Source organism: Aulonocara stuartgranti (assembly GCF_965226115.1).
Source record: "Aulonocara stuartgranti genome assembly, chromosome: 12".
Lineage (NCBI taxonomy): Eukaryota > Metazoa > Chordata > Actinopteri > Cichliformes > Cichlidae > Aulonocara > Aulonocara stuartgranti.
Window position 1 is genome coordinate 24,715,770 of NC_138948.1, and position 16,250 is coordinate 24,732,019.

The following is a 16,250-nucleotide window of genomic DNA, read 5'->3' on the forward strand; positions in this document are numbered from 1 at the left end:
GTGGGGTTTTTTCGGATGCTGTAGATGTGAAAGTGTAGTACTTTAAGTACTTTCACAAGAAAAAAAAGGAAAAAAAGTCAGAAAAAATAAACAGCTTTGTGAACAGGAATATTTGTTCCCCTTTTCCTAACCCTTTGATCTACTTATGGCCCCTCGGATTTATCTTGGGAGGCCCTGAGGGTCCCGACCTTCACTCCATGTTCCACAACACTGAGCAAGTAAAACTACCGTTGATGTGAGCTCAAGACACAAATCTAAACAATGCATTATTGAAATGTTATTTTAAGTAATCCTCCCACTATCTAAACCACTGTCATCTCTGGCTTTGGCTACTGTTTGAGCAGGCAATATCTCCGTGTTATGAGAGGAATTTACAAGATTTGGGACTTTAAAAATAAACCAAGAGCAGAATGTAAGACATTTGAAAATAAGCCAAAACTGACATTAGCCCTGCCAGACGGGCAGTGTGACTACCAAAAATATCATTCGGAGAGAGAAAAAAAAAGCCACACAACAACTCAGAATGGAAATAATGGCCCTGTCTGAAGCCACATTCCTATCAGCTGATTCCTGTTCCAATGTTTTCCATGAGTGGTATCAGACCGAAATCAATCCTAAAGTTTTCAAGGAAAAGCCACCACTTAAAGTACGACTGGGAGGGTTTGATAAGATACAAGTACAGGAAACAAAAAGACTATAAAAACAGAGGCGGAACATCTGATTAGGAAAATATTCTACATAAGAAAATGAATTCAATAAAATCCTCTTTTTTCTTCTGCTTTTACTATTAAATGTGACTGAGGCAGTCTTGGATCTGCTTGGAAGTTTAAATGACTTTCACTCTCAATTACACATGTAAGTCCACAGCCAGTGTCTGAGACGTGTAGCTCAGTTTTCTTCAGGATATTTTTAGAACCTGCTTCAGATAAATGAAAAAACAAAACAAAATAAAAACCTTTGACACTAAGCTTGGACATCAATAGTCACCAGATAAGGTTTCTTAAATCTAATTGTGTCTGCTGCATCTTTAATTTAATAAACTATCGTGAACTCTTCCTGACAACGTGGGAGTGTGATCAAGGCACAAGCCGAGCTTCTTCTAACGTGTCGTTTCCTTTCTCACTAACAGCCTCTTGACGGGAGTAGATTTAAGAATCCAGATATTTTTCCCAGAGTTGGAGTCAACAGTGTTGTCGGGTTTTCTTTCTTTCTAAATGTCTTTCTCTGTCACATTTTCTTTCTTTTATCTGTGTGTTCGTTTTTGCTTCAGAGGCCAACTCGGCATTCAGAAACAATTTGACTTCACAGAAATATTCCAACTTCAACAATAACACCCGGAGGCTCAAATATCCAGCAAATGACAAAGTCAAAGGTGTAATTTTTGTTGTCATTCCCTGGGATAAAATGACTGTACCGATGTGTTTTGTGTGAGAACCACACAAAGATAAATGAGTTTTTTAAAAAACGGGGCAAGGATAAAAATATTTAACAGCCGTGTGAAAAGACCAGAATCCAATTCCCCACCTAAAGCTTACATTTTTGGAATCTTTTTCTATTTCTTTCCTGGAAAAAAAAGAAAGTTGTTGTCATGTAATCTATAAAAACCAGGACTGGACAGGCTGGACAAGAGCATCTTTAACTCCAAGTCAACCAGTTGACAAGAGTTGATGGCTGATTTGGCCATCTACTGCCATCTAGTGCAGTTATCTGTGATTTCCAGCTTCATAAAGTGAACTACAAAGCCAGGCTCACTTATCACCTCCATCAGATGTTTACTTTGATTCTGCAATTTCATTTAATGCAATATTCACTGCTACCTCTTTATCCCCTGGAAATGGCTTTCTTTCCTTAGTTCGCTGCCTGGAAGGAAACCACTATTTCCCAGCAGTATTATGCAGGAGCACAGTAATAGCCTGAAGAGATTTACACTGCACGCTGGATTTCAGTTGGTTTCCAAGGAGGAAAATTGCACATGGAACTTTAATTTCTCATGAATTCACATTACACATGAACTCCACCATTAAGACTAGTCTGATCTGTGAAAATGATAGTGGGATAAATGTCATCAAATGAATGCATTTGAGTAAACATATAAGAAATGGATGAGTGGAAGCCATGGATGCAGGAAATAGCCTCATCTGCAGATATATATGACCGACACAGAACACTCTTGTACAATTAATGAGCAAGCCTCTTGCTTACTTCTTCGTTTTTGTTTTTTTTTTTGTTTTTTTTTTTTGTGTATTGTAATAGGGCTAATTTATGGCGGCTACGGGCCAAGCTCCCAAACAAGCCTTAATAAGGACACAAAGCTGAGCTTTAGACTAGCGTGTTGTCGGTGTTAGAAGCTAAAGATGCATCTGGGTCTTCACTGATAATAGCTCATCCTTTCTTTTTCCAGTGGCTTTGATGGCTTACCGTCAGGGCAAAAGTAAACTCACGGGAGCCACACATTAGGGAGCGACAAAACTCATCCATCCCCGTTGCCTGGGCCACAGAATCCAAATATGTGCTGTAGCTTGGCAACAGTGCCCAAACAAAAGGTTCGCAGCTCCCGCCGGTCTGAGTTGTCTGACCGCCTCCGAGATGAGCCGACCCGGCAGCAGCCCTGATGAAAAAGGGGTCAGCCAAAATGGAGACCCAGGAGGTCAATGCCCACTGTTTACCAATACGCTCAACGCACCAGTGAGTCCCGAAACAAGGTTGTTATCCGCCTTCGCCAGAGATACCCAGGCCAGGAAAGTTGAGCTGGCAGGCAGAGGTGAGTCTTATCACGTTATATAGATAGATAGATAGATAGATAGATAGATAGATAGATAGATAGATAGATAGATAGATAGATAGATAGATAGATAGATAATATAACTCAAACAGAAACAATGTTGTGCAACTTCAAATTTAATTTTAATGTAATTTTAAAAAATGCTTATGTCATCTCTGTGTAGTTAGTAATCTCTCCTCCCCCCCCCCCCCCCCCCCCTAAAAAAAATACCGCAGGTTTTTTTAAACCACTATTCTAGTGGTAACTACATTAACTACAAACGTACACTTTACTCAAATGCACTGATGATCTCATGAGTCAGATCCAAACTTAGCAAACTTACATTAATATAGACAACAGCTATCGACAGATGTGAAGATCAAAGATGCAGACATTGTATGACATATTTACTTACTTATACTTACTTTTTAAATAAATAAACTTAGATATATAACTTTTATCCACAAAGTGCAGTTTGATTTTTAAATGTGAATTTAGTGAAGTACATCTGTTATAATTTAACACAGACAACATATGCTAATATAGGTGCTTTTATTATTATTATTTTTGTTGTTTTTGTTTTGTTTTTTGTTACAGGCTTGCTTTATTGCACATATAATGTAATGTGCCTCCACAGTTCTGCAATGTAGCTGGAAATACGTGAGCCGCATTATGGCAGGCAATATGTGAGCAGAAAGAAAAATACTGCTATATACACCGTGTAGCCTCCTCAGATTCTAATCTGAGCAGAGGACTGGTTCGCCGGTCACCAGTCAGTATCTTATTCAATGTAATAAGATACACCGAAGAAGATATTCAGTGCATCAGACACTGTATACTCATATCTTTATAGAAAGCCCGGTGAGCAGTACATTAAGATTTTCAGTAAAATCATTAATTGCCAGTCATGGCCTTTAACATTTATATTTTGTGTCAATGCTAAAAACAGGAAGCATTCATGAGATTGTACCAGTGGGTGTTTGAAGGGGCTTTTTAAAGCCTGGAGGTTGCATTTGCTCCCACTTTAATCAGCTACTTTGAGCCTAATAGAGAGCAGCTGAAGCTCTGCGTGAGCCTTCTTGAAATAGCTGCTAGAAACTCAGTTCTTGCCTCGCTTTGTACCTCATTTTCTCAGCCTTTGCTGACGCATACAGTGCAATAGCTGCTAAGGCCACAATTACGTGAGCATGTTGCAAGTAAATGATCTGTACCTTAAGATACTACTGCACTTGTTTAAACATTTTAACTCTTTGTTGCCACTTGTTAGAAGGCAACACAATTATTAAAGGGATTTTAATTTCAGTTTTTCGGCTCTGAGGGTGCGTTGTATTTTTGTGTCAGATTAAATATATTCTGTTCTTTGCAATACATGTTTTTGCAGAGTATTACAGCGAGGAGGGAAAACCCTTTGAATTGCGTCTGGTTGGAAAAATAAAGCAACAGTTGAGCACTGATCCCACTCTTCATCCTGAGTATCCCTCTTCTCTTGGACTGAGAGAATTCACCAGGAAAGCCACAGAAGTTGCCCTTGGGAAGCATTCTAGGGCTATAGTGGAGAACCAGGTAATGTCAGCTACACACAGACAGCTCAACTCATTTGAACCTCGTTTTGCACAAAACAAAAACTAGGACTGATCATGCAGTCAGTCAGCACCGTCATTACTCGGAAAGACGTTATTTGCAGTTACTATAAGTAACTGCAGAATAAATCAATAGAAGATCAGCAAGCAAACATCATTTATATCAAAAAACTCTGCTGCTGGTATTTCCTGGCTTTCGCTGCAGGTGTTAGGTGTCCAAACTCCTGGTTTTACTGCTGCTGTTCGTCTTGGAGCTGAACTCTTGAGGTGCTGGTACGATCTCAGTGCTGACTGGTGTGGCCCGGTTTACCTCTCTTCCCCCTGTGATGGTAAATAAAAAACCGCTTCTACTGAACAACATTTAAAGTGGAACAATTATGCCCATTTCCAGTTACATAATTGTATTTTTGGACTCTTCTAAAGTTGCCTTGCATAATACACAGTTCAAAACAAATCTTATGTATCTTCTTCTGGGCCGGGGTGTAGGGCTTTATTTTATATATATATATATATATATATATATATATATATATATATATATATATATATATATATATATATATATATATATATACACACACACACCAATAATTACAAAAGAGTATGTCTTGTAAACAATCAGCGCTGTTTCCATAGCAACACAAGATTTTGAAAATGAATACATAAAGGAGACAAAATGTCAAGGATTCCACATCATTAGATAAATATCTGTCATAGAAAAATGCCCGCATGGAGCTCTGTGACTTATATCTTTATTTAATTGTGAAAAATAAGAAAAATAGTGAATAATAACGGTGGTAACATAAAACCACAGTCATCTAAGATGATCCACAACACTTGCGACAATGTTCAATGGACAGATGAGCCAAAATATGCTGTCTTTGGAGGAACACTCCAACACCAAAACCTCATCCCAGCCGTTAAGCATACACTCAAAAAAGTCAACTAAGGCAGTTGTTTGATTAATTCAATAGACATTTGTCTATTTAACATGAACATATTGAGTTTAGGTTTTTAAATCATTATCAGTTGTTGGTTTAACATAAAATAACAAAAAGTTTAATGAACTAGATTTGCATTCTTCAGTTCAATTAAATATAATTATTTTAAATCAACAACTCTAAAACTGATGCCTAGTGCGCATGCTCAAACTTCCCAGAAGTGAAGAGGCGGGAAAGCGGAGAAAGTTATATGTGTTCAGTGGACTGCCATTTCCCTCTGCGGAATCTTCCACAATACAGGTAAGTAATAAATAACTCAAAATATCTTAGTCAAACGAAGTTGTTCTGTCCGTTAATTGTTTAACAATGTTTTTAATTCCAAATGTGTAAGTTGTCATTAGACAGCGGGAGTGGAGCAAATACAGTGAAAATCTGGTATTAGACGGTGCCAATCGGTACTGTCTAATACCTGATTTCTAATCCGCTCTGGGTATATTTATACTATTATTAGCATTTCCACTTCATTGTTTTTCTTTTTTTTTTTACCCGTTTTTGCAGTTAGTCTTATAGTGTTTTTAGCGGTTATTGATATGTTTAATTCAATATTTAACACGTTTCTAATTCACTTTCAAAGTAAATGAAGTTAGCTAAAGCTAGTATGGTTGTCTCATTGAACTTCTACCTAGCTCTGTTAGCATTCACTTTGGTTTTAAATGACGGTTATTGCAAGACATGGTCTTTGTTCACTTCTTTTATTATCATTTGCATTTTTTCTTTCTTTCTTTCTCTCTCCTTTTATTTTAAGCATTCGGCCTCTGGCAGTAATGCAAGTTAAACTAGCATGCGCGAGTTGCTAAATATTAGCTGTGTTCAAATTCAGGGGCTGCATCCTTCGAATTGACTTGAATGCTAGTGCATGGGAAAAAGAGCATAAACACGAGGTCAGAGGAAAAGGCAATGGCGGATAGTTATGAAAATTGCCTGTCGGACCTTTACCGCAACTACCAGCATCTTTATTGCATAGTGTGAAACACTGCTATTACATATGGCAACAGATTGGATATTTATCTGTGAATTTTATATTGCAAGAGGTATTTATATGTATTTGTATTTTTTTTATACATTTGCAACAAAGTAAAAAAAAAAATCCACTGTGGAATTTTTATAAAATAATTTTGTCTGTTTTCTTTACCATAGTAACACCACAAAGAAAGCTGACCCCTTTTTCTGATTGTTTGTGCCTCCTCATGGTAAGCCTTTTACCATCATATATTTTTTATGATAGTTTTATGATTTAATCAAAGTGAAAAAAAGGTGCCAATAAAACCATCCTTAAAACTGCTTTTCTTTTTTTCTTTCAGTGACTTGTATGTGGCAGTGCAAGCGTTGTTCCATCAGGGAGAGTAGTAGGTACAAATTATTATTTTTTATTTTTTTTGTGTGTGTGTCCCGTTTGGATCTTTAGCCATCAGAATTGTTGTCTTAAGGCCAAGAAAGATGCCAAGCGGATTTATTTTACCAAGTGGATCATCATGGCCTTGCCATATTGGTCCATTTGATTGACCTTTATTATAATTATGAATTTATTTTATTTTCAGTTGCTACAAACGGGACAGACATGACTGGGGGATAGGACAGGGAGAAAGAATGAAAGAAAGAGAGGGAGAGAAAGAAAACCAAAGCAATATGACGAGCTAAATAACCAGGGCTGCACATAAGTGGTCCGCAGGTGCGCATTCGCTGTCAAAATAAAAAACGCACACAAGATAAGAAGTTGCAACGCGTGTTTGCGTACATAAGATTTTCTGGAGGAGGACAGACATTTGTTTAGAACTCTTAAAGATGTCGAAGAAGCTCCTTTAAGCAATTACTGTGATGTTCCTCCACCTCCAAAGAAATGTCAGAAGGAGTCCAAACCACAAAAGAAGCGCGTATTCTCGGAAAAGTGGTTGCAGGAGGTGAGCTGGCTTCAAACAAATGATGAACGCACAGAGATGTGGTGCGGAATGTGCCGTGAAAATCCCACTCTAGGACAAAAACACTGCGTTTTATATGGACGCAAACGCGCGCTGCAACTTCTTATCTGGTGCGCGACTTTTATTTTGACAGCGAATGCGCACATGCGGACCACTTATGTGCACCCGTGTAAATAACATAATGTTCTGCCGGGTGTGTTGTTGGTTTTCTCTCGATTTCTGAGTCGACAAGCGCCTTTGTTACTGGGACCAGTCATTTTAAGAAAGGCCCCCATTAGAAGCCATGAGAAATGCAAGAAACGTATTATTGGTCAGTCTGCAATATCTTTCCCAGAACAAACACCACTTGCAAATAATATACTAAAAATAAACCTGAAAAATCTGTTTAGAACAGCGTACTGTGTTGCAAAGAGTGAACTACCACTGGTGCAATTTAGCAGTCTTTGCAAACTTCAAAAAGCAAATGGCCTAGATCTTGGTTCCACTTGCCTCTTACTTGTGACTTTAGTGGAAATTTCAAATTCAGGATCTGACACAGACTGATTCATGTTCTACACAGACAGCACTGATGTCCGCATGGTCTTCTAAAAGCAGCTTTAGTCAGCTTAGATGTGAAGTGAGTGAAATATACAGTTGAGTTTTTAATCAATGTATTTGTTCTCTATTGCAGATTGACAAGGAGTTTCTGCGAATCACCACAAAGCCTCTGCTATCTACTTTCTTTGCCGAGCTTGACCAATACGCGCCACGCTTAATGGAAATCTTTCTGACCAAAGGAGGGACATGTGGAAAGAAAATAAGAGGTCTCATGCTTGCCATCTCCAAGGTTTGTATTAGGATTGAGTAGACTTTGTCATAGGCAGCAAAAATAACTTTTATTTGGAGATGAAGTTGTCAATTTTGTTTCGGCTTAACAACATGCCAGGTTCTAACCTAAAGAATAATTATGCAAGTTAACTGATTACCCTAGCTTTAAGAAAAACAGACTGGTTTTGGCTCATATTATCTCCTCCTCCTCTCCAGCATGACAACATCCATACCAGACGAGCATGCATCTTGAAGTCTTTGTGCATCCACCTAAACGAAGACTATGAGAAGTTAATAAAGGAGTACTTGGTGAGCCATTGTGACAGCATGTTGTCTGTAACATTCTCATACAAATTGTGACGTTGCCTCAAATGCAAATCATTAAAATTAAAATTTTGAGATTAGCAACAAGACACCTGGTATTGGGGAAAGGATGTCTTGAATACCAAACAGTATTAAGCGTTGCAATAAAGAATTTCTGGAATTTGGTATTGGAAGGAAAGAAATTTATGCCTACTTAAACTTGATACACAAACATACAATGCATTTAACATGCATCAAGACAATATTGCTTTTGAATCTGTACTTGGATTAAAACAAGTCCTGTTGTTTTTTCATTGCTATGGTCATCAGTATTTGTAAATAGAAATGTCTATGAACTTTGAGCTGTTTAGTACTAACACTTCTATACCTGTTTTATTTTAGCAGCTGAGTTAGCCTTTTCTCGAGTCCTGTCCCCCTAAGTTACTCTTGCTATGTCCGACAAACAAATGGTTTCCTCTGCGCACCAATGGGTACCCAAATGTGCAAGCAGACATGCTTCATATTCATATCGGTACATTTACCTGGGAGTGGGGCCATACACACTGTTTAATCCATTCATGTTGTTTTTGACTTTGTGAATGGAAAGAACACAACTCCTCCAGACACAATCTCTCGGCGTATCGGTGGGCACACTGCTTCACCATCTTGCTTGAGGTTAATGTTTGTCAGACACAGTAACGGTTGCTATAATGTGTAATTGGACAATGGCCCTTTCGGGGGAGGGGCCGGTGAGAGGTCAATTATGCCACCTCTTTTGACATGAGAGGTGTATTTTATAATTTATGTATTGGAGTAATTACTAACAACTACTTTAGTGGTGTAATTTTCTGTTTATTACTTTGACTACTTGGATTTTATGAACAGCATAGAAACAGTTGTTTAAACAATCTCTTAAATTTTACTTTGTTGTCTTATACTTTTTCATGTAGGATACAGACAGCGAGGGAAAAAGCTGCATGGAGCAAACTGTGATGGGGGTGTACGTCATCCAGAAGGAGGGTGCTGAACCTGAAGATGACCCAGAGGACGTTGGTGTCCTGATTGAGGGTGTGGAGGCTAACACTGATTTGGGTAACATTGCACAAGCATGTGCTCTGTTGTTTGGACTCATATACTGTTTGAACCTGAGCTACCCACCAGAACTTAAATGCACCTTTGAAGTCCTCCAGAAGATACTTTTAAATCTTGATGGACAAAAGCTGTCTTCAAAGGTACAGTTTCTGAAAAACAAGCTTATGGGGTGAGAGCACTTGAAAATGACTGATAGGTCTTGAATGGTTCATTGGTGCAATGGTGATTTCCAATATATAATGTTAATATTTGAGTTGTTTATATTTTTTTCTTTCATTTAAATTTTTTTTTAAGTTTTTGGATTCTCTCTGTTGGGCAATTCACCTTTTATACAGCACTGCAGATGATTTTTGTTTGTCCTTATATACAGTAGATGGCTCAAAATGGATCAGAAGTACTGACAGAAGTACTATGTTGTGTTTATGTATCAAGGGCCTGTAAAGTTTAAGACCACTGCCACCTGTTAAGTTTACTGTATTATTGTGTCCATTTTGCTTGCTAGCATGTTTTAAAACACAGCAAAACTATATTGCTAGCTGTGGAGGACTGCAACCAAAATTTAAAAAAAATAAATACAGAAATATAAAAATTGGTCAAACTAATAATTATTTCAATGAGATACACCAAACAAATATAGATTTTCATCACCTATGGAATTTTTTGTTGTTGTTGTATTGCCCCCAAATTATTTCTAATTATTTTATTTTATTTTTCCAAATTCACACATTTCTATTTTGTCACATGTTTTAACTTGCCAAGTGGGAGATGTATTTTTATCTTTTAGTTTAATTTTTTAAAATGCAGTCGATATATTGAGCAAATTTTGCATCTGTTTTTAGTTGTGGAAGCTTTGGTTCCAACATATTACCTATGTAAATAAGTATTCTAACGTTTTACCTTTTGAAGTGGCATAATGCTTGCAGGTGTACAAAAATGGTAAGCTTTTATATTGTCCACTAAATCCAGTTAATAAAGATAATGTTATCATAATCTGATTGTGACTTTTTTTGTAAAGTAGTGGGTTTCTAAATGTGTAACAAATGTAAACAAATCTAATTGAAATAATTTGGTTGAAATGAGTGAAATCATTGCCTTGATTAACAAAGTAGTTGTTGAAACAACAATTTAATTCTGTTTTCCTAAACTTTTTAAATTGTGTAGAATGAATTAAAACAAATTTCACTCTACATACTTAAATAAATCACTTCAAATCAATGTAAGTATAGTATGTTGATCCAACGTAATCTGATTACATTAAACCACCAAATGCTAAATGTGTTGGTTTGACATGATCGAAAAGGGTTTATTGTACTTGGTTAAATTGTGTGCAAAAAGGGTGCCATGATTAAATTGTGTTCATCCAACAACAGATTTTTTTGAGTGTAGACTCATAAAACACTTCTTCCCAAAATGCTGACTTTTAAGTTATTTGATTATTTTCCGTGTAATTTTGTCACAGAAGTAGAATTGAAAATGTAAGCTTTAATGGAAACTGGTCAAATTTTACAGGAGAATGATTGAAAGCAGATGCATAAATAAAGGACATAAAATTCATTCAACTTAATGGCTGTGTCATGGCCTGAAACCTTTTTGTAAGGATAATTGGTTCCAAATTCCTCTACAGCAATCCCCCGACTTTTGCTGCCATAAGTGAGTCCACGAGTTACTGAACCGAGCCTTACTTTTTTCAGTCTGAGCTGTGAGTGATTACTCATTGTGTTTAATAAAGATATGAAACTGCTTGCCTTGTATTACACTGATTAAGTTAGGCTCCATCGGTCACTAGTTATTACTTAGATGAAGATCAGACCACATTTTTTGAGTAATTAATTCATAAATCCTGGTTCACATACTTTTCTTGTGAGTGTACATGCTGCGGACAAAAGTGTCATTGATCTTTAGGGGTTGGTACTGCTTTTATATCTAATAAGCCAGTATAATGTTTTGTCTTGATCCTCCCTGCAGACTCATTGGCTGGTATCTTCCAGGCAGCAGGGATCCAAGAGATCCGTGAGTATTATTACTGGGATGACAAGCAGCGGGGCATTTGTTTGGAGAGGCTTCTGGAGGATTTGGAGAGTGCTCCTGAGCACAGTGTTGTTGTTCTGTCAGCGTCTGCCCACTACCCGACCGGAGCAGACCTCTCTCAGAGTCAATGGGCTGTGATTACACGGCTCATTACGGTAACTAACTTGTGCATTTATGCTCTCCGACAGAAGCTGAAATTATTTTTATCAGACAAGCAGCTTTTCACTCATACTTAATTTAATTTGCTCTCCTGGCACTGTTTTTCAACAGAGCCGTAGACTTTTCCCCTTCCTCTTGCTGCCTACACAGGCACTCTGCTGTGGAGACATGGAGCGTGATGCTTGGCCTGTGCAGCACTGTGCATCGCTGGGAATGGAGCTTCTCTGCGCTCAGTCATTTTCCCATTGCTTTGGACTATATGGTGAGAACGTATGTGCACTGAAGGGGCCACACCTATCAAAATGTGCTTATTGCACAAACGAACACTGCACTCTGCGGTGAGAAAACAACTGCGCTGCCTGGAGCTGATACAAGTCAGTTTGAACTCTTTCTTTTCTGAATGAACCGACTCAAGGTAATTGACAAGAGCACCTCTTTACTTATCTTTGAACCATAATCGTCATCAGAAAAAGGCAGACTTCAGTAGCCATAGAGAGGAAAAATATTTAAAGGCCAAGCTTTACTATGCTGAGTGCATGAGATCAAATTTATCCAGTGTGCTCCAGGGACTGTGGATTGTTGCTGCATTCCCTGACTTTTTCTTCACCTAACCTGTCAGAAGAGCACCCTCTCCGTGTTGTGTGAGTTGAAGAAGTGAGTAAGAATATAAATAAATAAGAAACAAAAAAGGGAAAAAATTGCTGTTGTTGGACTTGCAGCCTTCACACTTGGAGAGAGTTGGCGCTTGTTTGCAACATTAAACTTTATTTCTGGTTTTAATATAATTTGACTAAAACATAAAAATGCAGAGGTTAACACATTTGCTTACATGTGAAGGAGGGAGGAGAAAAACAAAACAGCCGCAGGGGGTCACAAGCTAGTGTACTCCTTGTGCCGGTCCCACGCTCAGATAAATGGGAGGGTTGCATCTGGTTTCAAATCTGTGCTAAATCAAACTTGCAGATCCATCTGCTGCGGCGACCCCTTGGGAAATAAGGGAGCAGCTGAAAGTACCTGTGAAAAATAAAAATGCATATATCCTCATTAGAGTCTTTTGCAAATCATGTTTCCAGGGGAGTTCATGTTTTTAGAAAGGGCTCCTCTGATCTTCGTAATTGGCTCTGGGATGAAATGTCGAAAATGAAATGTGCTGTTTTTCTGCGCTCATCTTTTAAACACAAGTTAGAAAGAATCAAAAAAGTGGCAACTAAACCTGCTTCATGTGCATCCAAAAGCATCTTTGCAATCTTTCATTTGTGACCCAGTGAATATTTACCAGAAAAAATGGAAAAACCTGACAGGCTTGCGGTGTATACTGATGCAAAGCATTTCTTTTCAGCAGAGCATAACGTTACTTCACTGCTGCTGGGACATTCTGTAGATTTCTTCACGTTGAGCTCATATTGTTTCCTTCACCAGGTGAAGCTGTTGGACACCTCCTGTGCGTCTTAAAGCAGAACTCCGTCCTGCTGCCCGTGCGGTCTCAGGCTGACAAAATAGTGAGATCACTGTGGGCCAGGCCATCCGTAGGAGGAGCACATGTTGTCACCACAGTGCTCAGTAACTCAGCCCATCTTGTTGAGTGGTGAGACATGCTGCAAATGATCTGGCATTTGAAGAATTTGGCCCGGACATTAGCTGTTGCTGTTTCATCAGTACATGTGTTGTATGTCTCTTGATGTTATGCATACACGCCCCTTTCCACCCTCATTTTTCATAGTGCAGATATTGAATTATATATATATTTTTCTCACTGTGTTCCCCAGGCAGGGAGAGGTTAAGCACATTGTTGAAAGGTGTATGCTGATCAGAGCCATTTTAAGAGAGAAGCTGAGGCTTTTGGGAACTCCTGGTCGCTGGGACCATCTGACTCAACAAGGTGGACTCTTTTGCTGCACAGGGTTAAATGGTAAAAACTGAAAAGCACTGTTTCAGCCCTCCTCTCAATTTTTTTTTAGAATTATGTTTCTCACAATCTAGAAGGACAAATGATTCACTGCATCAGCCTCGAACAAGGACAACATAAATGCTGTCTGATGTTCATAATTAGTTTTCTCAGCTCTTGCTTTGCCGCGATTCTCTGGAAGATCCTTTGAAACAGCTAATTGGCATTTGCAACACAATTTTTTAATGTATTCATAAAGTTTATCAGTGTCTGATGCACTTATTCAATCGCACACATTATGCACACATATGGCTTATACGAAGGCCATAACCCTGATCAGTCTACATTGAATTGCTGTTTGTGATTTTAGTTTGGTTCAAAAAATATAACTTGAAAACTTAACTGCTGAAGATATATTTTATGTAGCATTCATGTTTTAAACAGAGCTTTTCTTCACATGACAATAACATAGGTTGATACACTGATGAGCTTTCATGATTTTGCTTTTTTGTGACTGTTTTTTGGCCTTTTTAGGTGAGCAAGTAGAATTTCTGTCAAACAGGAGACGGGTGTACCTGCTTCCCGGCGGATGTCTAAACGTGAGCGCAATCAACTGCCGCAACCTGGACTATATAGCCGAGTCCATCCATTTGGCTCTGACCTCTTCACTCTGACCACGCAGCTTTTATCAGCATCCAAATTCTGTGGGCTTCACAATGAGTTTGGACCTTTCAAGTGTTTCATTAAAATGTTCCTTTTTAAGTTAAGTGTAATTATGATGTTACTTAAAAAAGGGATGTTTATGTTTCCAGTGCTCTGTTGGGTCAGCCATATCAGGAGATCTGCTGGAAGCTGTGGAGTGATTTTCCTGTTCAGTCTGTTTACATTAAGAGTTGATTGAGGTGTATATTTATATATTCTCACTTTACATATACGGAATGTGAACAGAAGGTAGTGTAGAAAACAAATTACTTTTTTTCCTTTTTATGGAAGATGTTTGCAGAAATTGTTTCTACACCTCAGTAAAAAATAGATTCATAAACAAATAAAAAAGAGTTAGTCACCGAGAGCTGCTAGACAGACTTTGTGTGTTTTGGACTTCTAGGGTAGCTTTTTGCCTTTAGTTCAATCATAATTACTAGCTGACAGCTGGCAGCAGTTCATCTTTAATGAAAAAATATTAGATTTATAGCCTTCTCAACTGAACATGATTATGAAAGTGTCTGGATATGAAGTGTTTACCTAATGTTATTGATAAATAAAATTTTTGTTAACCCTCAAAGTCAATGTACTGCTAACCTTGGACCCTAATGGTGCCCCATCATAATTTGTGATTTTTGGCTTTAAAAAATTGTTCTCACACATATTAGGAGCTCAAGCTCATACAATTTGGCTAATATTGCCTTACTTACTTACTTACTTACTTAACAGTTGCATGACAAAGGTAAATGTGAATACACTGGTGCACAGAACCAACATAGTTTTACAATTATCATAAGTCAGGTAATATGAAATATATCGATTTACTTTTGATAAAATGCACTCTTTGATAAATTAAGTCACTCAGAAACTCATCATCACCATTTGAGGCGTACATATCACATGTGGCCAAGAGGTAAAATTTACACAACCCCATTATACAGTGTAGGTATCGTTAGTTTGAGCAGGTTTTGTATGTTTCTGTGCTTGAATGGGTGAATCCACAGAATAGATCACACAAAATCTGGTGATCATTTTTGCCATCATTATGTTTTTTTTTTGTTTAGTAGTGGCTCCATAGTGTAGCGTCAATGTCAGTGTCACTTTTATTTATGTACGTTTAAAAGGTTTTTACATGTACACTTAAAAACCTGCGTAGGTCTACAGTGACGTAAAGGCAATAATAATAAAATGTTACAGAGAAATACAAATCAATGCTGACACACAGACCTGTGAGACGGTTGTCATTGACCTCAGATCAGCAGACAGCTCGTTCCAAAGAACAGGAACACAGCAACTTTAAGCATCCTCAGCACACTGAGATCTAATTCTGGGATAGTTAAAAGATGTGCATCTGATGACCTGAGAGGTCTAATTAGTGTGAATGCTTGAAAAGCATTCACAGTATTGTTCTTCTAATTAGTGTGAATGCTTGAAAAGCATTCACAGTATTGTTCTTCTAATCTTTATTATTAGTGTGAATGCTTGAAAAGCATTCACAGTATTGTTCTTCTAATCTTTATTATTATTAGTGTGAATGCTTGAAAAGCATTCACAGTATTGTTCTTCTAATCTTTATTAGTGTGAATGCTTGAAAAGCATTCACAGTATTGTTCTTCTAATCTTTATTCTATTTTATTCTTCCGTACGTTTTTTGAAAGCCTACTCCTTCAAAACCGTTCAACTTAGAAAAACCATTCAAACATCGTTAGATTCCTATTATTTTGGACATGACTGCTTCTATTTTTCTCATTTTTAACATTTATATTTTTAATTTTATTCAACTTTATTCAACAAAAATTTCCCATGTATTTCAATGGGGAGACCCTTCAAATTCTCATTCAACTTACTCATTTTTAAACTCTTACTACTTCCACATACATTGACATAGAGCCACCATTCAAACTTTAAAACGAAGACAAGACATTCAACTATTCAACTTGTATTTATCTTTTCAATATCTATTATACTTTTTCTTCAGTTCCAGTTTAAGTTTCATGATGTTTTTTCACCCGTTTC

The 16,250-nt window shown here is 37.6% G+C and overlaps 1 protein-coding gene and 1 long non-coding RNA gene across 4 annotated transcripts; both read left to right on the forward strand.

Annotated features, from left to right (window-relative positions):
* Positions 1-2,579: 2,579 nt before the first annotated feature.
* Positions 2,580-14,856, forward strand: got1l1 (glutamic-oxaloacetic transaminase 1 like 1). Its single transcript, XM_082556154.1, has 8 exons — positions 2,580-2,761; positions 4,143-4,324; positions 4,547-4,670; positions 11,426-11,643; positions 11,759-11,909; positions 13,067-13,232; positions 13,414-13,556; positions 14,067-14,856. Exons 1-8 carry the CDS (start codon positions 2,587-2,589, stop codon positions 14,204-14,206), a joined length of 1,299 nt encoding a protein of 432 aa, XP_082412280.1. The 5' UTR covers positions 2,580-2,586; the 3' UTR covers positions 14,207-14,856.
* LOC309719789 lies at positions 5,491-9,821 on the forward strand. Of its 3 annotated transcripts, none has more exons than XR_014280318.1 (4): positions 5,491-5,582; positions 7,929-8,084; positions 8,282-8,367; positions 9,326-9,821. It is a non-coding gene; the product is annotated as an uncharacterized lncRNA (long non-coding RNA). The 3 variants fall into 3 exon arrangements; XR_014280319.1 differs by lacking the exon at positions 5,491-5,582 and adding an exon at positions 6,643-6,692; XR_014280320.1 differs by lacking the exon at positions 5,491-5,582 and adding an exon at positions 6,643-6,688.
* Positions 14,857-16,250: the final 1,394 nt, after the last annotated feature.

Coding starts and splice junctions, on each gene's coding strand:
- got1l1 (XM_082556154.1), top strand. CDS start 2,587: ATGAGCCGACCCGGCAGCAGCCCTGATGAAAAAGGGGTCAGCCAAAAT. Junction 4,671..11,425: donor CCTCTCTTCCCCCTGTGATG/GTAAATAAAAAA, acceptor TCCTCCCTGCAG/ACTCATTGGCTGGTATCTTC. Junction 13,557..14,066: donor TTGCTGCACAGGGTTAAATG/GTAAAAACTGAA, acceptor TGGCCTTTTTAG/GTGAGCAAGTAGAATTTCTG.